The sequence below is a fragment of the Bos mutus genome, chromosome 24, assembly GCF_027580195.1.
Source record: "Bos mutus isolate GX-2022 chromosome 24, NWIPB_WYAK_1.1, whole genome shotgun sequence".
In the NCBI taxonomy this organism is placed as follows: Eukaryota; Metazoa; Chordata; class Mammalia; order Artiodactyla; family Bovidae; genus Bos; species Bos mutus.
The window spans coordinates 674,391-700,289 of record NC_091640.1 but is presented as its reverse complement, the minus strand read 5'-3'; the positions used below and the strand labels follow the sequence as shown (position 1 = coordinate 700,289).

Genomic DNA, 25,899 nt, shown 5'->3' with positions numbered 1-25,899 from the left:
TCCGGCAGGCTGCGGGGCCCACGTGACCACGTCCCCTCTCTTGCTGGTTCCCTTCAGGCCGTCACTGTCTCCAGTCTGCTGGTCCCTGTCCCACTGTGTCACAGGCAGGTTCAGCAAAGCTGTTTTAGCCAAAAATATTCATCCACACAGATGCCAGAAACGGGCCCAGCAAAGGTCAGAGGTCACCCCGTGGTGCTCAGCAGCACCAGAACCCTGTCGAGCCCCTCCCCTCAATGAACACCGAGGACAGGACCCCTCCCTGAGTCCACCGTGACAGACACGCAGGGGAACACGGAAACCAAATAGTGGGGTTAAGACGGGGGAGGGGGGAGAGGGCATCCCTGGGAGCTCGAGGTGCCCAGACCTTGGCCGCCACCTGCCAAAGAGCTCAGTTACATGGCTGCCATTTGCCAAGTGTGCAAAAAGATCTATGTTTACACAAAGAAGATACAAAATTGTGTTTTATGTAACTAAACTCATTTGTGACAAAAAACACAGCCTCAGATAAATTTAAAGAATTCCTTCTGAAACATATAGTCAGATGAACCCTCACCCACTTTCTGCCCCCAGCACGACAGACGGAGCAGCCTCCTTCCATCAGCCTGACACCCGCGAGGGCCCTGAGCAGGCAAGCCAGGCCACGCAGGAGGAACCTAGTGCTGGCAGGATGCACTGCATGTGCCAGCCTCCCAGGACTCAATGCTCAGGGACCTGCCTCCTCCAAAAGATTAGAGCCAAATAATTCACTTCAAGAGGGCAACCCCAGTGGCTCAGTGGTAAAGAAGCTGCCTACAATGCAGGAGACTCGGGTTCGATGGGACGATCCCCTGGAGAAGGGCATGACAACCCACTCCAGTGTTCTTGCCTGGAGAATCCCATGGACAGAGGAGCCTGGTGGGCTACAGTCCATGGGGTGGCAAAGAGTTAGACATGAGTAAATAGGCACACACAATGCAAGAACCTAAGCGACAAGAACATGGATCTTTTTACGGTGACTAATTGTGATGAGCTGCAGTAATGAGCCTAATTCCTGCCGTTCAGGTTTATAGACCTTCAACCATGTGGGTCAGAATCCACACTCCAGACAATACTCAGGCATCACAGCTCTCAGATGATCACCCAACAGTCCGACCACCTGAGCACCCACTGCTGCAGCTGTGACGACGGTGTGGTCACCTCAACCACCAGCAGTAAACCCGACTCCAACGCGAACCATCATTCGCCTTCTGCAGCTTAAGCACAGGCCTGCTGGAGGACCACACCCAGGAACCAGCTGGCAGCCCAGGCGAGAGGGCAGGAGGAGCAGGGGGAGGCAGGAGGGGCCAGGAGGGGACATGGGTGTGGTCCCACAGCATCACCAGGCCCCGCCTCTGAGTGGGGGCAGGGGGCCTAGAAACAGTTATGCAACCTGCCTACAGGTCTACGGTTAGGTCCCAAGGGACCAAATAGACACGGTTTGAATGAATAACTCAAGGGTATTTTCTCAAAGGGTCCTGATGATTGTAATGAGACATCATCATCAATAAGCATCGCATGAATTCCAGTAAAGGAGTAAACCTGCCCAATTCAACACTCGTTTGACAAACAGCACTCAAAAAACAAGATTCAGGAGGCCGGTTTGTGCCTCCAAGGCCAGCATCACTTGGTGACCGCTGCGTGCCCTCCAGAGGTGCAGACAGAGCTCCCTGAGGGCAGGAAAGGGCATGAGGAGGCGGGATCAGAGTTGGTCGGGGGAAAGAGGACAAGTCACAGTCGACTCCCACTTTCCAAAGCCTATCCCTGCCGTATCTCAGGCAGAGAAACGTCTCTTTCAGGAGCTCCACTGTGGACCACTGTTTCTGACGTTCCAGAAAAACATACCAGCACCTGGGAGCGTCTGGCCCCTTCCAAAAGGATACATCAGTGAAACATGGGAGGAAGGAGAAAGAACCTTCACATGCATTTTAACAATATTTATCACATATCCGAGACAAGAGAGGATGGCAAAGTGTGATGAGATCAAGAAGACCAAGAACCCCACAGATGACCAGCTGCATTTCCCAGAACTAATCTCAAGAAGGTCTAAAGCCCACAAAAATATTCAGTAAACTAAATTCACAATGTCTGACATCTGATCAAAACTGACCATTGTAAATGGTAACTAAGTGGGTGAATATATGTGACTTTTTTCTTATCATTTAAATCTTATTAATAGATAAGGCTCCCCTGGTGGCTCAGGTGGTAAAGAATCCTCCTGCAATACAGGAGACCTGGGTTTGATCCCTGCATAGAGAAGATCCCCTGCATAGAGAAGAAGGGAATGGCAACCCACTCCAGTATTCTGGCCTGGGAAATCCCATGGACAGAGGAGCCTGGTGGGCTACAGTCAATGGGGTTGCAAAAAGTCGAACATGACTGAGCAACTAGCACACATACACACACGCACACACACACAAGACCAGGGACTACTTAAACAAAGAAGGACAATGTAGCAGGGGTTTTAGCACATGTAAGTTAACCATCTAACAATTACTCTAAGGTGGGCAGGGTATAAACAGACATATGCGTTTCGCTAAGATCAGGACCAAATCAAGCAAGTTTGCTCTCATCACTTTTAATCAACACTGTGCTAGAGGCGCCATCCAGAGCAATCAGGCAAGAAAAGGGGGGAGAGGAAGAAGTAAAACAATCCGTATTCACAGATGACATGATCTTCTTATCAAATATATAAGGGACCCAGTAAAGCCAACGAGAACGAACAAATGAGCATGGCAAGATTGCAGGCTGTCAGAGCAACTTATAAAAGTAAATTGCATTTCTGCATACTAGCAGTGAACAATCAGAAACTAAGTTTAAAAAGCAATACCTTACACGATACCATAAAAAATACGAAATACTTAGGGACAAATCTGACAACGTGCAAGATGGGTGCACTAAAAACTACAAAACGCTGCTGAGGGAAACCAAAGAAGACACAAGTAAGAGGAGAGCCTATGGAGCTCCTATGCTGGAAGTCTCAACGCTGTCATCTCGGAGCCTCCAAGACCAGCCCCCGGTCCGGTGATCTTCAGGGGGACTCACCCAGCGTGCCAGCGTAGTCCCAGCTGTGACACACGGCCACAGGACACATAGCCAAGCCAAAGAACGGAAAGGCAGGTGGGCAGCGCCCAGAGGACTCCAGCTGTGGCTTCCAGGAGCGTCTCCCTCGGATGAGCTTGATCCTCCAGCAACGGACAGCGACCAGGGGAGCTCATCAAGGCCTCAGTGCCCAGAATTTTTACCGGGGGCTGGTCACGTGACACCCTCTGCTTAACACAGTGAAATTCCAGACTTCCAGAAGGACAGCAGGTGTCCAGACAACTGAAGCACAGACAGCACCTCTTGCCAATTCTGGGAACAATGGGAAGTCTCCCAAAATCCGAGTTCCCGGACATCACTCAGGGGCCTGCTGGGGAAGCAGGCCTTTCTAAGGACAGCAGCCCCAGGGTGGCTGTGGTAACACCCTCTCCACAAGCATAATGATGACTAGTCTCCCCAGATTATAGATACAAGATAACTCCAACCAAAGTCCTAGCATGCTTAATGTAGAAAGTGACAAATTGACCCTAAGATCCACATGGAAAGGCAAAGCACACAGAACAGAGAACAAAGCTGGAGGACTAACACTACCTGATCCCAGCCTCAGTACCAAGCCAGTAATTAGGACAGTGTGGTGCTGGCACAGGAACCAAGAAATAAATCAATTCATCAGAACAGAGTCCAGAAACGGACCCACACAGAGAGAGCAGACTTCTGACAGAGATGCATAGGTGATTTAGTGGGGAAAAAAGACAGTCTTTGGACATCCATACACAAAAGCAGTAAAGCTGAATCCATACCTCACACCAGAAACAAAAGTAACTCACAGGTAATCAGATCACAGATCTAAATGTAAAACCTAAAACTACCAGGAAAAAAACAGGGAGAAACCTTTGTGGCCTTGCGTTTGACAAAGATGCCTCAGATCTGACACCAAAAGCACAATCAACAACAGAACAAACTAATAAGCTGGGCTTCATAAAGAATTAAAAACTTTGGCTTGTCAGAAGAAATTACTAAAAGAATGAAAAGACAAAGCACAGACAGGGAGAAGATACTGCAAACCATGTATCTGATGAAAGGACCTGTATCCAAAACATTAAAAACTCACAACTCAATAAGAACAACTTTTAAAGGGACAGAAGACCTGGATACTTCACCAATGAAGATTCTAAGGATGACAAACAAGCACGTGAAAAGATGTGACGTCATTCGTGAAACGCAAAGTAAGACAACAATGAAATGCTACCACACGCCTATCTGAATGGAAAAAAAAATTTTAGTAAAAACGTCTATACAAAGTATTGATGAGGATGCAAAGCAACTGGAATTCACACACTGCTGGTGGGAATGCAAAATGGTACAGCACTTGGGAAGACAGTGCAACAATTTCGTTAAAAATTAAATATACACTTACCATACGATCCAGCCAGTCCACTGCTAGGTATATACCCAAGAGAAAAGAAAGCACATGTTCATGTAAGACCTGAACGCGAGAGTTCATTCACAGTTTTATTTGTAACAGTCAAAAACTGGAAATGATCCAAATATCCATCAACCAGTTAATAAACAGAAAACTTGTAATATAACCACATAACTCAACAATAAAAAGGAACAAACTGTTGATACACTCTACACCTTGGACAAATTTCAAAATAATTATGCTCAGTGAAAGAAACCAGACAAAACAGTATATACTGGATGGTTCCAAATTCTGGTAAAATTCCAGTAAATGTGTCAAATTCTAGTAAATGCAAATGAATGGTGACGGAAAGCAGATTAGTATTTGGGGGAGGCGGGGGGTCACAAAGAGGAAAACTGTGGGATGACCAGCATGTTCACTGTCTTGGTCTGGGCGAAGGTTGTACACAGGCCCAAACTGACCAGAGCTTCACACTTTGATGCACTCACTGCATGCTGATCAGACCTCAGTAAAGCTGCTAAAAGGAAACAGAGCTGCTTGAGTGGACAGGGAGTTCAGAGGGGCCTGAGGAGCAAGGGCAGGGGGACAGGCCCTCTGTCTTTGGGAAGCCCACCTCATGGCTAAGTCTCGAGAGCTGCACGTGGGCTGGATGAGACCTGGCGCGGCTTTATCTGCCAGTTCTCTGGGGCAAAGAAGGGGCCAGCTTCCTGGTTAAGGCCCTCCCGGGTCTCCCTGACCATCTCTGCCACTCGGGCTCCCTCAGGTGCAAGGACGGGCCCTGTGTCCTCACACGAGGGAACTGCCAGCATCCCAACCCTGCCCCGTCACAGCCCGGGGCAGTGGCCACCACCAGCATCCTTGAGGGCCTCCACACCCCGCGACAGAGCCCCCACTGCCTCTGGACGGGCTTCTTCCAGGTCACAGAGCCGGGAGGGAACACTGCTGGAGACCGTCCACCTCTCTGCCTCCTGGACTTGCAGGTAGCTAAGGACACCCCCAAGGGACATGCTCTCAACACATCCTCAGTGCACGGGCCAAGGACCAGGCAACCCTGGGGGGCCGCAGCCACGGGCTCCTGAGGACCTGAGTCATCCAACCACAGCCGGTACAGAGAGGCTGGGAGAGGAAGCATGAGCGCTGCTACAGGGAAGACACACAGGTCCCGGTCCCTCGGAGAGGACAGGACCAAGAGAGGCTCCGCAGGACACCGAAGCCTGACAGTCTACAAAACGAGCACCACTTACAACTCCCGGGGGAGAAGAAGTACACATTCCTTTTGAATATATATGATTTACAACAATAAGACAAACAACACAATTAAAAAATGATAAGGACCCAAATAAATATTTCTCTAAAGACACACAAATAGCCAACAAGCACATGAAAAGATGCTCAACATCACGAGTTGTAAGGAACTCAAGTCAAAACCATAATGAGATATCACTTCACAGTTACTACGATGGCAAAAGTGAAAAGGAAAATAGTCTTGATGAGGATGTGGAGAAACTGGGAACTTCACACACAGCTGATAGGAATTTAAAATGGTGCAGCCACTTTAAAAGGCAGTCCCGCAGTTCCTCAAATGATGAAACGTGGAGTTAGCACACAGCCCAGCAACTCTATTCCTATGTAAATATCCCAGAGAACTGAAAACCTTCTTGTTCACGTGAAAACTTCCCATGATTATTCACAGCAGGACTATTCAAAACAAGAAACAACCCAAATGTCCATCACTGGACACATGGATAAACAAAATGTGGTCCAGCCACACAGTGGAATATTACTCAGCCTTAAAAAGGAATTAAGTACTAACACAGGCTACCACCTGGATGAATCTTGAAAATACATGCTCAATGAAAGAATTCAGACACAAAAGTCTGTATTATTCCCTCACATGACGTGTCCAGAATAAGCAAAACAGAGACAGAAAGCAGATCAGTGGTTACCAGGGCTTGGGGTAAGGCAACTGGGCAGTGTGGGGTCTGTTTTGGGCTGATGGAAATATTCTGTAATGAGATGGTGGTGGTCACCGCACAACACCGTGAAAGTACTAAAAACCAATGAACTGTGCACTTTCAAATTGTATACAGACATACATATTCACTTTAGAGAATATATTCTCTAATACTGAAGATAAAAAAAGTTCTTTCAAACTTTAAGTTTGAGGTGCTGTCATTTGAATCCTGGACAATTTAAAAGACATTTAATGACCCTTCTACCCATTAACTGTAACTGATGTGGTGAGTTAAAACAAGCAGCAGGGAGAAAAAAGCAGGAAATTACATAAAGAAAAATGTCGGCTGAGGATAACACTGGGTAGATACAGAAAGCGTGAAGTGAGACTTGCAGAGTTTAGTCAGAAAAAGTTAGAAGAACACAGAAGATGCTTAATAAAATGTATAGATCGCTGATCTGTAATCAGAAGAATCAAGAATTTCTTATACTTCTTTAGGGATTCCTACGTCAAAGATTTTTTTGTTAATAATTTTTAAAATAAGCTAAGAAAGAATGGTCTGGACTCCCTCTCAAAACTGATTCTAGACCAGGCACAGGGGCGGGCTGGCACCCTACTCCTGAAACAGAGCCACTCAGGTGACACCTTCCTCCTGGGCCGCTGCATCCCACTCTGTGCGTGAGCGGCTGGTGCTCGGAGAACAGGGACGCAGGCAGAACGCCGACAGGAGGATGCCCACGAGAGCTGAGGTGTTAATACAAATCACCTCCCCTCACTCCCCTGGCAAGCCCCCAGCTCAAGCGGGATGTGCTTTCTCCCCGGATGTGGTTTCCAGTCAGTGGCCCCAAAGGGCAAGTCTGGATGGCAAGGCACTCAGAGCTGAAAGAACGTCCCAGGCCCACATGGGGGCCAGTCAATCAGCACAGGGCCTCCAATCCACCCAGCTCGCCTGCCCCTGAGCTGCCGCTAAAGATGCCTGGTGGTGACCAACACATCCCTGAAGCTTCCCAATTATGTAAACGTGGAGAAATCCCCACCTGGCTGGCGGAAGGTCTGAGGCTCCCTGGATCCACAAAGCCATTCCTTCCCTGCTCAGTCCAATCACTTCTGAGTTAAGAAGCCATTTGCTATCTGAAGAATCTGCACCAGGAGCTTGTGTCCTAGTGGCAAGAAGGACTTGATTTCCTATCGAATTGTATTTTTATTCTCCAAACGACTATGTAAGAGATTTGGTCTCAAAGGGTATAGATCGGCCATCGATGATGCCGGAGAGAGCAGCGGCCTCAAGAGAGGGTGACCGCCCTTCCTGCCCTGGATCAGAGCAATTCCAGCAGCAGCTCCAGCCGCCGCCACCTGGGGATGCTGCGCTCGGCCTGCCGCTTTCCTCGCCAGAGAAAACCAGGACCAGCGAATGAGTGGGCACCCCGGGTCAGCGACGGTGACCTGCCCCAGGCCCAGGGTCCAGTGAGGATGCGCGCGGCTGGCCTGGGCCCCTGTGCCCCCAGGGACGGCCCGGAGGGCTCCCCTACGTGGGCTCTGCTGCAGGAAAGCGCAGCTCCGCGGAGCCAACTTTTAAAAACTCACAACCCCCTGGCCAGTCTCAGTGGACAGCTTCAGCTCTCAGATCGAGGACACATCACAAAGAGAAAGGGTCTGGGGTCGGCGCGGGCCGGCCGGAGGCGGGGCGGATGCGGAGGCCTGGTTGCTGTCGCCGGGCAGGCTGTAGGTCAGACCCGCACGCCTCCCGCCTCCGGGGGGTGGGGTACGGCCGCCCCGGGCCGCAGCCGCCCCCTATCCTCGCGCCCGCCCCGCCCATCAGGCCGAGACCCAGTCAACTGCGGACACCCGGGTCCGCGCAAGGGGCCCTAGATCCATGCCACGCGGCCCGCGCGCCCCCGTGTGGCCGGCCCGCCCTGCCGCTTCCGGGAACGCGCGAACGACCGCGGACACAGTGGCGCGAGCCCGGGGGCAGGAACTCCAGCAGCGGGGATGGGGTGGGTCCCTACGTGCCTGAGGCTGTTGTCAAAATCAACAGAGCAAGCAGCTACTGATCAGAGTGTCAGACCCCACCCCTCCCCAGAAGCTTAACAGGGGGACAAAGGAGAGTCAAGGTCAGCTCCTGGTACCCTTAGGCCAGGTCACTAAACACAGAGACTAGTAAAACAAGCCCCTAAGCACAGTGGGGCCGGTATCTGGAGTTGCTACAGTATTTTATCTAAAATAGCCAGTTTTCAACAAAGTATGGCAAGTGGCCCATACAGAGAAGGAAAAAAAGGAAACAAATTACTTTTTAAGAGACAGAAGAACCATTAGATTTGGCAGAAAAGACTTCAAAGCAGTCTGAAACTTCTGAAGTTTCGGTCTGAAGAAAAAACTTCAAAACGTTTGATTTTTAAAAAAATTAAAGGAAACCACACATAAAGAATGGAAGGAAAGGCTTCCCTGGTGGTTCAGTGAATAAGAACTGGCCTGCCAATGCACAGGACACGGGTTCAATCCCTGATCAGGGAAGATCCCACGTGCCACAAAGCAACTAAGCCCATGCACAACTGCTGAGTCTGCACTTCAGAACTAGACAAGCCACCACAGTGTGAAGCCCACACACAGCAACGAAGAGCCTGTGCAGCCACAAATAAATAAATGTTTTGTAAATCAGAATTAAAGGAAGTATACTGACAATGTCTCATCAAACAGAGAATATCAATAAAGAGGCAGAAATTACTAAAAAGAACCAAATGAAAATTCTGGAATTGCAAAGTCCAGAAACTGAGGTCAAAAGACACAATCTTGGTGCACAACAGCAGAACTGAGCTGGCAGAAGAATCAGCAAACTTGAGGGCAGATTGATAAAGATCATGCAATCAGAACGAGAAAACAGAATTCCGAAAACTGAACAAGACCTCAGAGACACATGGGACAGCAGTCAGTGCACAAGTATGTGACATGTACATAGGAGGAGAGGAGGGGAGAAGGAGAGGAAGACAGCCAAAGACATGATGACTGAAAACCCCAGATATGATGAAAATATCAATCTGCACACCCAAGCAGCTTAACAAATTCCAAAAAGGAGAACGCAAAGGGATCCACACCCTCACATATCATAGTCAACCTGCTGAATGCCAAAGGAGAAACTCTTGAAATCAGCAAGAGAAGGACTTCCCTGGCAGTCCAGTGGTAGTCCAGTAGGACTCCACACTCTCACTGCCGAGGGCTCAGGTTTAATCCCTGATTAGGGAACCAAGAACCCGTTAAGTCACGTGGCATGGCTGAAAGAGAAATTAGCAAGAGAAAATGAAAAACACATTTGAAATGCAGCCAAAAAAAAAAGCCCTGTCAACCAAAATTCTTACATTCAGCAAAACTTTTTTTTCCCTGGCCATACAGCTTATGAGATCTTAGCTCCTTGATTAAGAACTGAACCCAGGTTCCAGGCCCTAGGCAGTGAGAGCAGAGTCCTAACCACTGGACCACCAGGGAATTCCCGCAAAACATTTTTTAAAAAAGGGCAAAATAAAGACATTTCCATATAAAAAAGATCTGGGAGAATTTCTTGTTAGCAGACCCATCTTATAGGGAATACTAAAAATAAATTATTCATTCTGAAAGAAAGGGACCTCAGGCAGTAATTATAATCCACTTGAGAAAAACAAAAAGTATAGGTAGTGGTGATCATGTAGGTAAAAGGCAGTAAAAGTGCATATTTCTTCTCTTTTTCTCTTTTAATTGATTAAAAATCAAGTTACTTTAAATTTAAAGTAGATTTTGGTAAGATGCATATCATAAACTTTGATGTTCGAGTCAAACACCAAGCAAATAACATAACGTGATACAATGTAGTATACTATTATATACACATATGTGTGTATATATATATTTAAGGCTTACAAAAGGAATTAAAATATTACCCTAAAAGTGTTTACTTAATACAAAAGAAAGTAATAAAGAAGGAACAGGGGGAGGTTAGGGCAGATGGGAGGACAGAGAGCAGAAAGTGAAGTGGCGAGGGTAAATCCAGACATAGTGACATGAAATGTGAGTGAAGTGAACAATCTAATCGAAGGCCAGAGCCGCAAGATGAAGTTTTTTAAAGATCCACTATATGCTTTCTACGAAGGCAATGGCAACCCACTCCAGTGTTCTTGCCTGGAGAATCCCAGGGACGGGGGAGCCTGGTGGGCTGCCGTCTATGGGGTCGCACAGAGTCGGACACGACTGAAGCGACTTAGCAGCAGCAGCATATGCTTTCTACAGGAGACATACTTTAGATTCAAAGATATAAAAAAGAAGTCAAAAGCACAACGGAAAAAGATATACCATACAAACAGCAATCACAGGAGATCTACAGTGGCTATACTACTATCAGAAAAAAACAGACTTTAAAACAAAACGATTACTAGACATAAAGGAAAATTTTATGATGATAAAAGGGCCAATCTATCAGTAAGATAAAACTATAAACATACACACCTAACAACAGTGCTCCAAAATATAAAGAGCAAAAACTGACAGAAGTGAAAAGAGACACAAATAAGGCAGTCGGAGATTTCAATACACATTTTTAGTAACTGACGTAACAACCAGACAGAGGAATAAGGAAAGAGAAGAGCTGACAACACTACAAAACCTAGCCAGACGCTCCTCTACCCCACCTGAAGAGTAGGACTTATATCATTCACAAGTGCACATGGAGCGTTCTCCAGGAGAGACCATTGGCCAAGCCATCAAACAAGCCTCAATTTAAAATGACTGGAATGATACAAAATATTTTCTCCAACTACAATGGAATTAAATTAGAAATCAAGGCATGTGTGCTATGCACGCAGGCTACGTCGTTTCAGTGGTGTCCAGCTCTTTGCAACGCTATGGACTACAGCCCTCCAGGCTCCTCTGTCCATGGGAGTCTCCAGGCAAGAATACTGGAGTGGGCTGCCACGCTCTCCTCCAGGGGATCCTCCTGACCCAGGGACCAAACTGGCATCTCTTAGGTCTCCTTCATTGGCAGGTGTGTTCTTTATCACTAGTGCCACCTGGGAAACCCCTAGAAATCAATAACAGAAGGAAACTTGGGGATTCATTAATATATGTGGAAATTAAACAACACACTCATAAGTAACAAAGGAATCAAAGAAGAAATCCTGAAGGAAATTTAAAAATATTTTAAGGCCAATGAAAACATACCAAAACTTACAGGATGCAGTGAATACATTACTTACAAAGAAATTATGGCTAAAAGTTATATTAAAAAAGATGATCAACTATATGTCAATAAAAAAAGAAGGAATATCTCAAATCCATAAATTAACCTTATAGCTTAACAAGTAAAAAAAAAAAAAAAAAAGAAGAACTAAACCCAAAACAAGCAGAAGGAAAGAGATTATAAACACTAAAGTGGAAATAAACTAGGGACTAGAAAAACAATAGAGAAATATCAACAAAACCAAAAGTTGGCTCTTTGAAAAAAATCAATTAAATGCATGAACCTTTAGCTGCAAGAAACAAAACAAGATGGAGAGAGAGAGAGGAGACTCGAATTACTGATGTCAAGGATTAAAGAGAGATCATTACCACTAACTTTACAGAAATCAAAAAGATTATAAGAACAATATATGCCAACAAATAACAGATTAACTGGACAAATTCCAACAAAGAGTTTCTCTTGAAACTAACTCAGAAAGAAATAGAAAGTAAGAATAGATTTACAAGTAAAAGACTGAATTAGTCCTTTTAAACTTTCCATAGAAAGCACAAGCCCAGATTGGTTTCACTGTCTGATCCTACCAAACACTCAGAAGAACCAATAAACCTGAAGCAAGTGCTGAAGAAGCCCCTGGATCTGACGCACTGCACAGTGAGTACAGTCGTAACCATCAGACTTGCCAGGAGACTAAAAGTGATCATCCAACCATCAGACTTGCCAGAAGACTAAAAGTGATCATCCAACCATCAGACTTGCCAGGAGATGAAAAGTGATTGTTCCAACCATCAAACTTGCTAGGAGACTAAACGTGATCATCCAACCATTAAAAAAAATGGTAAATATGTAATGTGATATAGGTACTCATTACCACTACTTGGCTATTATATCACAGTATATAAATGTGTCAACACGTACCTTTAATTTACCTGTCAAATATATTTCAATTAAAACACTTTTAATTAATAAAGAATTAATAGCAATTCTTCACAAATTCTTTTTAAAAATAGAAGAGGAAGGAACGCTTCCCATTTCCAATTTATTTCATAAGACCAGTTCTATCCTGATACTAAAATCAGTTATCATATGAAGAAGGGGAAAAAAAAAAGGAACCTAAGCAACCTAACAGTAGCAAACAAAATCTAGTAACTTATAAAAAGGATTATAAATCATGATCAGATGAGATTCATCCCAAGAATGCAAGGTTGGTTCAACATACAAAACTCCATGAACATAATGTACTATAATGAGTAGAATAAATGACAAAAACCACATGATCACCTCAACAGACACAAAAAGCATTTGACAAACTCAAATATCTTTTCATGATGAAAACAAACTCAGAACAGAAGGGCACTTGCTTAACCTAATATAAGCATCTCTGTAAAATCCGTAGCCAACACCATACTCAATATCAAGAAGGAAATGCTCTCTCACTATGACCAGTAACCAGACAAGCACATCTACATCTACTCTCCCACTTCTGGCCACAGTAATTAGTCAAGAAAAGAAATAAAAAGTTTCCAGATTGGAGAAGAAGGAGTAAAACTCTCTATCTGTGGATGACATAATCTTGCATATATAAAATCCTCAACTATCCATTAAAAAGCTATTAGAATGAACGAGTTCAGCAAAGCTGCAGGTCCCAAGATCGATATGTGAGAATCAATTCTATTTCTACAAAGTAACAATGAACAATCCAAAGCGAAAATTAAGAAAACAATTCCATTTACCACAGAATCAAAAAGAATAAAATACTTTGGGATAAGCTTAACAAACAGAATTCATGTCTTTCTTTTTACCTCTCTGCATCCCTCCCCCTTAACACACACAGCAAATGGGTAGGTTTCTAGTGGTTACTTCATGCTTGAAAACAGCAGGCTGTGTTGGTTAGCTGGCTGGAGATGCAGCCACGTGGGGTGGGTGATGCCCATGCAAGGAGAGGATGCGGCACAGGTGTGAGTGGAGACAAGAGACGGACAGAGCTGCAGAGCAGGAAACGGACCCGGTGCTCCAGGGGTGGCACATGCAGTGTGGTACATACCCAGAAAGGACCGCCCAAGGGGGACTCTGACTTCTCCATCTTTATTATCTGCAGCTACATTTAAAAAGAGAAAGAGAGAGAAAACAGAAAGGAAGAAGAGACAAAAACAGACCGATTTTAACACTGGTAAGTCCTTGTTGCATTTCTTTAAAAAAAAAAAATGGAACAGAAAGACAAGCTTTTGGTTTCTGTGCATTAGGAAATCCACTTTGTGAACCATTGTTCTCCAAACCTGTCCTCTTTCAAAATAAGTCCCTGGGACAGAGGAAAAAAATGGAACGTCACCAAATCTCACTTAATTTCTAAAGTCGGAGGTGCTGATGAGATACAGCAGACCCTACCTTCCACTTTCCCTGGAAACTCACCTGGACACAAACCCTGGCTACAAGACAGCTGTCCCAGGGTCCAGATTCTTCAGAACAAAGCTGTTTCCCGAGGGCACTCAACACAGCACTCACCGTGAGCAGACAGCTAGTTCAGCATGTGAACCTGCCCGCCCTTGGACATCACATCAAGTCAGGGAGCAGGGCTGGCAGCTGCCCCCAGCGGTGGCCCAGGAAGGACCCAGTGTGAGATTCCACTGCCAGCCACCTTGCCTTCCCACTCGCCCCCGGCCCCACCTGAGGCTTCCCTAGACTGGGCCACCCCAGGAAAACAACAGACTGACCAGAGGCCCTGAAGACCACCAGAGCTCCTCCAGGGGGTTTCCACCTGCAAGTGGAGCTGGGGACGGAGGTCAGTCACTGAGGTCAGAAGCAAAGGCAGGAGCAAAGGTCATGGGTCTGCACTAGGCAATGGAAACTACCCCAAACTGAAAATTTTTCAAGTAATCAGCTAAAAGCAAATACCAGCCTTTCTGCCTAGACCCGGGGACAGCTGATACTGCTCAGGGAAGAGCTGGGGGGATGGAGGGGGTGGTTCATAAACCAACAGGAACCACTGTCTCCTCTCCTTACCCTGCCTCCCTTCCAACACCCCCTTCTGGACCTTCTGGGTTCTGAGTCCCCAGAGCTGGTCAGTTCTCCCAGCTTTTTGGTTCTGTCTTTGATTTAGATCAGGTTCACCATTAATGGGCACCTCCTCTAAAGATCAAAGTACCAAAAGAGGGAAGTGGGGTAGGCTACAGGACAGGGCGTTCCACTCAGCCACTTATGGGCTTGGACACAAAGCTGCCCTTCTCTCTCCCGGCCTGATCCCGCTGAGCTGACAAGCAGAGCTTCACACCTGCCCTGCAGAACCACCGGGCGTGGCCAGGTGCAGGGCTTGGGGTCAGCCAGACACACACCCTGGTCAGGGCGGCCAGCAGCAAGCTGGGTGGGAAGGTCACATCCTGTGCACAGCATCCAGCTACCTGAGGTTTTTCAGCTGGAAAGCAACATGATCAGATCTACGTTTTAGAAAAACACCTTCATGTAGGACAGATGGAGGAAAGGGCGCTCTGAAGCCGAGAGACACTGGCAATGTTTTGTGATCACGTGCCACCACAGATCTGTACTGAAGACACACCAGGCACCAAGCTGCAGAAACGACTGCAACACTTCCAGACCACACTGCCCTCAGAGCCTGCACCCCCCACTAGGAGGAGGGCCCCTGTCCCCTTGACTCAGGGTGGGCCTGAGGTGCAGGTCGGCAGAAGCAATGCTGTGTGATTTCCAAGACCAGATCTTTAAAAAGATGCAGTGTCCACCCAGTTCTTCCCAGACACTCCCGTTGAACCATGGCTCCACAGTGTGAGGAAGGCCAGTTCTCATGAGGAGCCCACGTGGGAGCGTTCCAGCAGAGCCCAGCTGAGGTCCAACCGACGGCCAGCACCACGTAGACACAAGAGTGAGGAGTAAAGAGAGAAACAGAGAGGGGGAGAGAGGGTGGGAGAGGCAAAGAGAGACAGAGAGATCCAAAAACAGAGGAAGACACGGGGAGGACAAGCAGGGGCAAGAGACAGTGAGAGAGCAAACAGCCCAAACTGCAGAGTCTGGGGTGAAAATGTCCTTTCCTGCCCCCAAATTTGGGGCCCACCTGTCGAGCAGCCACAGAGACAGGAGCCAGAGACGACTAAGCCGAAGTTTCAGCAGGGCTGAGACAGGACAGTCAGCCCTGGGGCGGCCAGAGGACAGGACGGTGCTTGACAGACAAGAGGCAGATCTGCAAACGCCCCGGGCACTCTGGTCCTCATCACGGTTTGAGACTCACTGCTGGGGGCACCTTGGAGAGATCACATGGGGGCTACGTGTGGGAGGGGGCGGAGGTGGACAACGGCTGCAGCGGAGAGGTAGGGGGCCCAGGGCCCACGAGGAGGTGTGTTCATGGTGGTCCAGCAACACAGGAACAGAAGACCCTAGGTCAGCACCGGGCAGTGGGCTGGACCGAGGCAGGACTGTGCCCCGAGGTCCAAGGACACAAAGGAGCCCCTGAAAACGCAGAACAGTCTGTGCATAAGCATCCTCCTGGGAAGGGGGGTCCTCAGCTTTCATTCTCAGGATGGTATGTGACTCTCCCCACCCAACATTTTCTTCCAGCTGCACCGAGCTATAACTACATACCATAAAAAATTCACACTTCGAGTGTGTTTAGTACATTCCCAGAGTCCTGCCGCCACCACTACTACAGAACTCTAGGGCTTTCATCAGCTCACAAGGACCCCTGTCCTCTTCTGCAGTCAGCCCATCCCCGTCTACCTCCCAGCCAATTCCACCAGAGTGCTGAGACTTGGGGCAAATCTCAACACAATTCACTCGGGTATCTGGCTGGTGGCCCACTCACTGGGAGGCACTCGCTGTTTCTAGTGACTGCACGACACAGGCATCTGGCAGGAGGGACGTGTGACCCTGAGGACAGCATTTAAACAACTTAGCAGCCTCACTGTTGGCACAACCTCAAGACGGCACCCGTTGGGAGCTGAGAGGGAAGCGAGCTGAGAACGGCACTCTGCCTCCTGGAAACCTCCCTGCCCCACCCACTGGGGCCCCGAAGAACCCCGATCCAACAGCCGTCCCAGGGGCCCGACTGGGGCCTCCAAGGCCATGTCCAGACCAGGTCTGGGGCAGGAGACCGGACAGCGAGCTCAGAGCATCTTGTCACAGCAAGGTCCGCACTCCAGGGGACCACCATGCCAGGGGCAAGAGCCAGCAGCGGAGGGTCGGAGGCGGGCAGCTGGCCACAGGGAGCAATGGGACTTCTGTCACGTGAATCATGGGGTAAAGTAAAACAAACACACTCATCACTGCAAGGTACTGCGAACTGATTTTGAAAAGTAAATAAAGATAAATATGGAAATCACCCCTGAATACTCATTGAAAGGACTGATGCTGAAGCTCCAACACTTGGCCACCTGATGCGAAGAGCCAATTTGTTAGAAAAGACCTTGATGCTGAGAAAGACTGAGGGCAGGAGAAGGGGATGACAGAGACGGTTGGATGGCATCACCGACTCAATGGACATGACTTTGAGCAAACTCTGGGAGGTAGTGAAGGACAGGAGAGCCTGTCGTGCTGCGGTCCATGGGGTCGCAGAGTCGGACCTGACTTAGTGACTGAACGACAAGTGAGCATTCACCTGCCTCTCCTTTATAAATCAAACTGTTGAAAGGCTGAGTAGCATTCACGGGGAAGTACCTCTAGAGGGGCAGGGACAGTAGAGTGGGGTGCTGGGCGGCCGGGACAGACTGTCAGGTCTGGGCCCTGGGCCCCCCTGGCTGCCACCCTCCAGAGAGGCCAGCTGCCAGGCGTGCCTCCTGGAGGAAGAGCACAACAGTCCTGCAGAATCTAAAGGGCGGACCTGGATTGAATCACCTTGCAGAATGTTCTTCACAGGGCAGTCCACACAGCCCTGGTTCAGCAGCCTGATTCTGTGCAGATTCTGCAGCCCTGTCGCTCCAAGTGCTGCTGCCGGTCCACTGACCCCATGCTGGGCACAAAGCGCACAACATAGAACAAACAACAGATAAGTTCAAAGGACAAAGGGGATTTAGGGAGAACTACAGATCATCACTTCATGGGAAATAGATGGGGAAACAGTGGAAACAGTGTCAGACTTTATTTTTTTGGGCTCCAAAATCACTGCAGATGGTGACTGCAGCCATGAAATTAAAAGACGCTTACTCCTTGGAAGGAAAGTTATGACCAACCTAGATAGCATATTCAAAAGCAGAGACATTACTTTGCCACAAAGGTCCATCTAGTCAAGCTATGGTTTTTCCGGTGGTCATGTATGGATGTGAGAATTAGACTGTGAAGAAAGCTGAGCACCAAAGAATTGATGCTTTTGAACTGTGGTGTTGGAGAAGACTCTTGAGAGTCCCTTGGACTGCAAGGAGATCCAACCAGTCCATTCTGAAGGAGATCAGCCCTGGGATTTCTTTGGAAGGAATGATGCTAAAGCTGAAACTCCAGTACTTTGGCCACCTCATGTGAAGAGTTGACTCATTGGAAAAAACTCTGATGCTGGGAGGGATTGGGGGCAGGAGGAGAAGGGGACTACAGAGGATGAGATGGCTGGATGGCATCACTGACTCGATGGACGTGAGTGTGAGTGAACTCTGGGAGTTGGTGATGGACAGGGAGGCCTGGCATGCTGCAATTCATGGGGTCGCAAAGAGTTGGACACGACTGAGCGACTGATCTGAACTGAACTGAACAGATTAAAAGGGCTTCCCAGGTGGCACTAGTCGTAAAGAACCCACCTGCCAATGCAGGAGACGTAAGAGACAGAGGTTAGATCCCTGGGTCAGGAAGATCCCCTGGAGGAGGGCATGGCAACCCACTCCAGTATCCTGGCCTGGAGAATCCCATGGACAGGAGCCTGGTGGGTTACCATCCATGAGGTCACAAAGAGTCAGACATGACTGAGGGGAATTAGCATGCACCCCCATATAGATTAAGAAGACAAATTGCAACAACAAAAAGACACCGACCAATCACAGTTTGTGGCCCATAACTGGATCTTGATCTAAGGAAACAAACTGGCCAAACACTTAGGAAACACAAGAGACAGTTGGAAACTCACACAGATGGTGGTTTGATAAGAAGAAGAACGGGCTTCTTATGGAATGATGATATTGTGTCATGCTTTCTTAAAGTCTTATCTTTTAAAGACATGTTACAGACCATCTACAAATGGCCTATATCAAGGATTTGCTTCAGCAACTGCAGGAAGAGGATGTGCACGGGCTCTGGAAAACGGTCGGAGGCTGTCAGGGCCCCACACAGAGCACCATATGCTGCTCTCCCACTTCTACATGTTTGAAATTCTCCACAACAAAAAGTGAAAAAGGAAAACACAGCACTGTCAAGACAGACACCACACTCCACTCCTGGTTCACAGTTAAATAGCAGGTTTATATTAGCATCTCCAGCCAATTTCTCCCTGAAACACGTGGCCTCCGTGAATGCCGCCCCATCTTGGACATTCTGAAAGGGGAACCCACCCCTCTGGGTCCTGCCTCCACTGCACACAAGGGCACTGAAAAGCTTCTGTGGAATGAGAGCTTTTAAAACATTTGATCCTAATTTTGAAAATGATCCCAATCTTGTGATAGGAGACTGAAAAAGAAAAACTTGGGGAAAAATGCCACAAGGTTCCAAGCAGTCACCTCTGGGCAGTGGGGTGGAGAGTGTTTGACTTTTGTGTTGTGTCCTGTCTCCCTCAAAATGTCTACTGAGCAGGTGTCACTCATCAGATAACAAATTAGATATTTTTCTAAGTAACCTGCTTTTTCTCCCTAATACCACTGATGTTTCTTTAATTTTTACTTTCAAGTTGAATGGGTGACCTTCAGAACTGAAAACTTTTATAAAAGATGGCTGGAAAACATTCAAGCTTTTTTTCAGGCTGCCTGACTGTCCTATAGCTGAAGTTGGGCTCCTCAGACTCTCCCCCTGAGTTATTTTAATGTGCATGGTCAGTTCCCCTGGAAGTCTGCCTTCCGGGGCCGGAGGCACCCTCACAGCCCTGGCTGACACATTCCGGAAGCGGAAGCTGGCCACCTGCCAGGTGGAGGGGGCCACGGGGTGGGGAAAGCACAGGACAGAGGCCCATGGGCTGCAGAGCTTCCCAACCCAAACCACTTGGCGTTTTCACAGCCTGCTTCTGGCAGATTAGAGGAAATAAACCCACATACTCATTAAAGGCTTCCCTAGGAGGACGCGGAGACTTAAGTATCTCTTAAACAGTGGACACAAAAATATGTAAATCACCCTGGATTCGAGTACTGAATTCTCAAACTCTTAGCTGGTGTGGGCAAAGGTTAGGAGACAACCCTCCCTGAGTCTGCGCTGGGCCCAGGGGTCAGGAGCCACAGCCCTCCACTCCCCCAGAGCCGAGGACGCCCACTAGCACACTGGCCAATGCCCGTGAGCTGCCATTAAGTGTTAAATTCTGAGTTCACTGCGTGACGCGGGGGCCCCAGTGCCTGCTGTGCCTGTGTCATCATGGCCCACACACGGCTTCTAACAAGGTCACTGCTGCAGAGCCCGAGGCTCAGTGCGCTAAGCCACCAGGGCACCGATGTCTCCCCAGGCCTTCCCCCACCTGGTGAGGACGATCGCGCTAACCACCCACACAGCCCAGTCTGTGGTCGGCCGTGAGATCCTGCACCCCTTATAGGCGAGGTTCAAGGGGCACATATCACAGACGCCCTTGTCTCAGAGGAAACTAAGCTGCAGCTCTTCCCTGGTAAGGGATCCGCGATACAGGAGCCCTGCTTCCTGGGCACCGGCAGCAGCACGGTCAGCACCACCTCGGGTAAGTGTTCCCAAGTCACAGTGGGGAGGACGGTGCTGATGGGGAGAAGCAGCAGAAACAGGCAGTGCTGATCACCTTTACAGCCTAAGCGACACTCAGCAGTCCAGGCTACTCACTGGAGCTGGAGGCCGACCCATTTTCTACATACACTCACACTAAAAGCAGAAGCTACACAAGAGGAAATGATTCACTCAAAGTGAAAGAAAATAACCATCAGGAAAAAGAAAAAGAGTGGGGCAGGAGCACAGTCCACAGGAGTCCCAGAACTAAACAAACTCTGGAGAATACGCTTCTCTAAGCAGCAATTGAGACTGAGCACACACAGTCTCAGATGAAAGCAAAGCGAGAACTGTCTTAGATTCAGTCATTAGACAAAAGAAGTGCAGCACCGAACCCCCTGCAGAGAGAAGCCCACCAGCCCACTTGGTCAAACACAGAACATCAGCTTGGAACGAACACTGTCAAAGGAAAAGGCAAAATCAGGAGCAGTATCTTCTATTTTCTAAGCTGCCAAAAAATGCAGTGTGTTGAGCGTGGGATTCGCCAACCTGAGCTCATGGACCCTGTGTGCCCATCCAAGCCCACAAAGCATGACACCAGGTGAATGTTTAATAAGGTACATAACTGATCCCAGTTGACTCAGGAGGAAGACAAAAACGGAGAGGCTGTGCGAAGAGCACAAGCCACACACACAAGGTCAGAGATAAACACGCCTCCGCAGGGAACGTCTGTTTCTGGCCTGATTAAGCCAGAAACAGACCAGCAGTACCACCCCCTGCCCGATGAGGGTCCAGTGTGACCACGGCCACAGCCAAGGGCATGTTAAGAGAGCTGATCACTCGCTCAAGTCCCAGCTTCATGGATATGCTGTCGAGTCAGTCACTGATGGAGAACACGGCTGCCATGACAGACGCCAGCGCCACTTGGTAAGACCGTGACTGCCTGGAGGCCACTGGGCGAGGGCAGCCCAGCCTCTCCCCGGGAGAGGAGTAACTCCTGGAGTTACCGGGCTTTCTCCCCGAAGCTGCCGGTCACCCACCTGAAAAGACCCTGCGTTTCAGGTTCAGCTCATTGGCCACGCGGACCTCGGTGCAGAGCTTCAGCATGAGCAGCATGGTCAGGATCATGACGACACTCTGCCAGAGCAGTGGCGACTCGAAGTGCCTCCCAAACCTGCGGGGGAACACGCCGTGGCATCAGGGAGGCACCAGGCAGAGCCCAGTGTGCTGGTCAGACAGCACCGGGATGGGAGGGCCCAGACCAGTCCTGGACAGCCAGGCCCGGGTCTCCACAAACGCCTGAGATGATGTGCAGGAGTGAGACATGCCGCACACCCCTCCCCAGGAATCGCTGGGAGCCTCCCAAGGCCTTGGACTGACTGGGTGGGCCTCCTGCACACCGCCCACCCCCCAAAAGCCCAGCCAGGGATCCATCACCCTCCTGTAGAGACGCTGCTGCCACCAGGTGAGACGCCCAGGCTCCAGACCACCTGCATCCCCAGGAAGATGCATCCCAGAGTTGGGACCAAGAGCATCCCCGCCCCCTGCCTAAAGAGAAGGGGTCTCCAGGCCAGCACAGTCTGAAGTGTGAGCAGAGCAGGGCACCAGGCCCCCACCCCTCACGAGGGAAGAGGTGAAGTCAGCGAGGCTATGGGTGTAGGCCTGGCAGACCTTCACTGAAGCCCCATGTCCCCCTCTTCTCCCAGCCCCAGCCCGCCCAGCTATAGGACCCCAGGCCTTCCTGCTGACTTTTGTGTTGAGCATTTTACCACCTCAGCCAAAAATTCCTGAATGCCAGAGCCACAGTCCAGTGACCAGCACCAGTGGGCCCATTAGAAGACCTCAGTCCCCAAGGGGTGATCACAGCACTGCCCTCCCCATACCAGCTGGGGGTCTCAAACGTGGCCATCAGAACCACGAGGGCTGAGACATTCAATCCAGCCCACTGCAAGCCTGCAAACCCGTCACCCCAAGGTGAGGCCTGGGCACAGTGCCCTGCAAGCCCAGGCCCCAGTCCTTACTTGGCTGTTCAGGGGCAGAGAATCCACTGCGAGCAGTTTCCCAAACCTGAGCTGGTACCAACTGTCAAAGTCGGGAGGTCCTAGATGGCCCTCCAACTGACCCTGAAACCAGGCGACAGGCAGATAGTGGCCCCACCTCCCCGCCCCCTCCCTCACACCCATCCCTTCAAGGAGGCAGTCACGAGAGCTGCTGCTGCTGGGCCACACACGTGCTTCTGCACAGGCTGGCTCCGGCCACCATGCTGCCCCGGCCCTCATGCTGTGACCCACCACCTCTGGGCTTCGTCTCTTCTGTAAAGTGCAGACCCTCAAGCCCTATGGCTGTCTGAGGACATTTCTAGCCAATTATAGGAACTAGCCCCCACTGGTTACCTAGCTGACCCCAGGGGCTGACAGACCCATAGATAATCCAGAAGAGGAGACATAGAAGGGTCTGTATCAGGCTGGGGGGCACTGGGGCAGGTGGGCCTCACAGCGAACACTTCGGTCTAGTGTTTCACTTCTAGTTAGTTACAAGACTGAAGACATGGGATTTGGGCCATTGTGTAATAAATGCCACTTCCATTTTTTTTTAATTGTTCAACAGAAACAATGAGTGACTAGGAAAACTGGGGAAGAAATGAAGGTTGGTGCTTCACCTTATACCACACACCAAAAAATCAAATCTGGGTGAATTCAATATTTACAGTAAAGAGAGAGATATTTATAGTGAAGTAAGGGTGGTGGCAGAGGTGAATATTTAACTGCTTTTAGGGTGAAGACAAGCTAAACAAGACACAAAATTTCAAAAAGCTCAACTTCCCACAAAAGATATACAAGCGACAAAACAAATAAACAAAGTGCAACATCATTAGTAATTTTTAAAAGCTCATTAAAATAGACCCTATGTTGTACTCATCGGGTGGGTTAAACTTCTCCCGTTAACCCTTACAGTCTGTGCTGGCACGTTGTCAGAGAGCCCTTTCTCCTCTCCTGCCTTGACAGTGAAGTTGGCACAGCCTCTCATGCAGATGATGGGAGAGCCCGGCTCAGGGGGAGCTGGTCCAAGCACATCCTCCCAGGGTGCAGCACACACCTGTTGCTCCCCGGGAGACACACACTGCAGAAAACGTGCAAAGTTTCACAGAGCTTGAGAAAAGTTTCCACCAGAACACCTCTGATGTGCCTTCAAAGCCCCAAAGAAAAGCTCAAGTGGAAGAGAAGCTGGGTATCTATTTCCTGCTCCCACCAGGACGCCTTCTGCCCAAGTAGCAGCTTGCCACTACCCCTGTGATACAGTGTCCCAGAGTCTCGGATACAATTTTACTACATCTCCAATACAATGTCACCACACCTCTGGTACAGTGCTACAATCTCTCTGATCAGACAGGGGTGTGGCTGGAGAACTAGCTCCCAGATGAATCAGGCCCTGGGTCAGAGGCCCTGCAGCATCATCCCTGCGCCCTGGGCCTCTCCCTCCCTTCTCTGCAAAAATCACTCAGTCCTTCTGGCTTCTGAGAACACAAATGCCAAGTCCTGTCCATCAGCACTGTGCATGATCTGCTGAATGCTGGTTCTGCAAAAGGATGGGAAGAATCACAGGAATGAAAGCATTAGAGTCTCGTGACTTTCAGAAACCTGGGGTTTATGTGGCTTGGTCAGCCTCCAACAGGCCTGCAGAGCCACTCACATGCCTCATGCTAGAAATTTCCCAGGGGCTTCCCAGGCAGACAAGAGTTTCTAGGACTGCCTTCCTGGCAACCTCTAGGGAACTATACTCTTCACTTCCTCTATGTCCACCACTGTTCTTACACAGACCCAGCTCCATCCCACCCGGAGCCCCCGGCCTGAGCTCTGTCCCTCCCCACCACCCAGAACCCATGTATGTGTGTCTGTACGTCCCATATAGCATTGCTGCTAAAGTTTTAACCCTACAGCATCGGCCCAGGGTCTGGCTCATGGGAAACCCTCAGAAACCTGTTAAATGAAATGGGCTGCTAACCCATGAAGCCTGGAGGAGACTCTGTTAACCTATGAAGCCTGGAGAGGACCCAGGAGTAGGTGCTTTGGAGGCTCCAGAGAAAGGAAGGAAATGGGAGACAGGCATTGCCCTAAGAGCAGAGGGACCTTGGGACCAGGTGGGCAGAGATGCGCCCACTCATTACAAGTTGTAGGCGAAGCCTGGCCTGTCTGCTGGGCTTAACCACATGAACTACAAAGTACTGCCAGGTGTAAAGTACAGGGAAAGCACATTCCCAGGTGAAAGGGACGCTGGAGCAGAGACCAGCACCCTTTGCCAGCCCTCCCTTCTTCCCATAGGATCTCACAGACTTCTGGGATCCCGGCTGAAGGCAATCCTGTGTGTTCACAGGGCAGCCATTGAACCCCTGAAGCGACACAGGCCAGTTGAGGCAGCTCAATCCTCCTCTGTTTGAAGGAGATCTGCCCCTGCCTAAAGGAAGTGCGGCTTCCAACCTGGGGGACCTTGGCTGGCCTGAGCCTGGGCTGGAGCGCTGGCGAGACAGCAGTCCGGGGCCCTGCTTCTGTGTCCCTCAGACCCAGCGGCAAGCAGCCGAGAGAGGGAAGGGGGGCATCTTACTGCAGTGAGAGAGTGCTGCCCTCAGCCAAGCAGAAAGGAAGAGTCTTCAAAATGCAGTTTTTCAACTGGTGCTAAACAAGTTAAAAGATAAGTGACCTCTGACCCCTCCTTCAGAAGTAGATGGCCCAAAGGCAGGGCTCACGGTCTGACAAATTCTCCTGGAAGAAGGGGTCACTCACTGTCTCACATTTTAAAACCCCACACTGAGCAAAAACACAGTGAGAGTGCCCAAGGGCTGCCTGGGGCCACACGGTCAGAAGGTGAAGGAGCTGAGAATTTCTGGACTCCGGGGACTCACACCCTGATGACCACGGAGGGGACATCGGCCAAAACTCATCAAACTACACAAGTGAGATTGCGCTTTTCTTTAATGTAAATCCTACCCCAGTAAGGCTGACTTAAAATTAATTAGAAAGAAAGCTCGATTTCTCCAACAGTGACCCAAAAGTCAACAGGAGCCAGAAGCAGCACTCAGACGCCAGCTTGGTACTAGCTGCCCTTACCGTCTGTGCTGACAGAGGGCCTGGGACCCTCCCGAAGGAAGGACAGTCCCAGGTTTTACTGAAATCAGGAGGCTGCGAGACCTCTTCTCATTTCCTCTGAAAATACACCTTCCCAGTTACATCTGGCTTCAACAGCTGTTAAAATAACATCCCACTCCTTACCAGAATGCAAATGTCAGTAAGAGGAAGCTGGCTGGGAGGAGCAAGAAAAGACAGTCCCTTAAGTACTAGCCAGAAAGTGGACTTACTATTAAAAAAAATAATAATAACATAAAACCCCACACACAACAGAGAAGGCAGGAAAAGCGGCCCTTCAAGGCAGACGCCGGGAGCACTGCTTCCTGTCCGGCTCAGACGCCCCTCCTGACAGCTTTCGGTGGCCAATGCT

General features: G+C 49.2%; 1 protein-coding gene across 2 annotated transcripts in view; it reads right to left on the bottom strand.

Annotated features, from left to right (window-relative positions):
• The window catches only part of SLC66A2 (solute carrier family 66 member 2), a 40,892-nt gene that overhangs the window by 14,331 nt on the left and 662 nt on the right, over window positions 1-25,899 (bottom strand). Inside the window, exons 2-3 of one of the 2 annotated variants that reach the window (XM_014481847.2) lie at window positions 21,450-21,583; window positions 13,673-13,726 (exon numbers count right to left, since the gene is read on the bottom strand). In XM_014481847.2, coding sequence (XP_014337333.2) covers window positions 13,673-13,726; window positions 21,450-21,583 — 188 coding nt within the window. The remainder of the gene's footprint in view (window positions 1-13,672; window positions 13,727-21,449; window positions 21,584-25,899) is intronic. The other variant, XM_005906842.3, reaches the window with a different exon arrangement.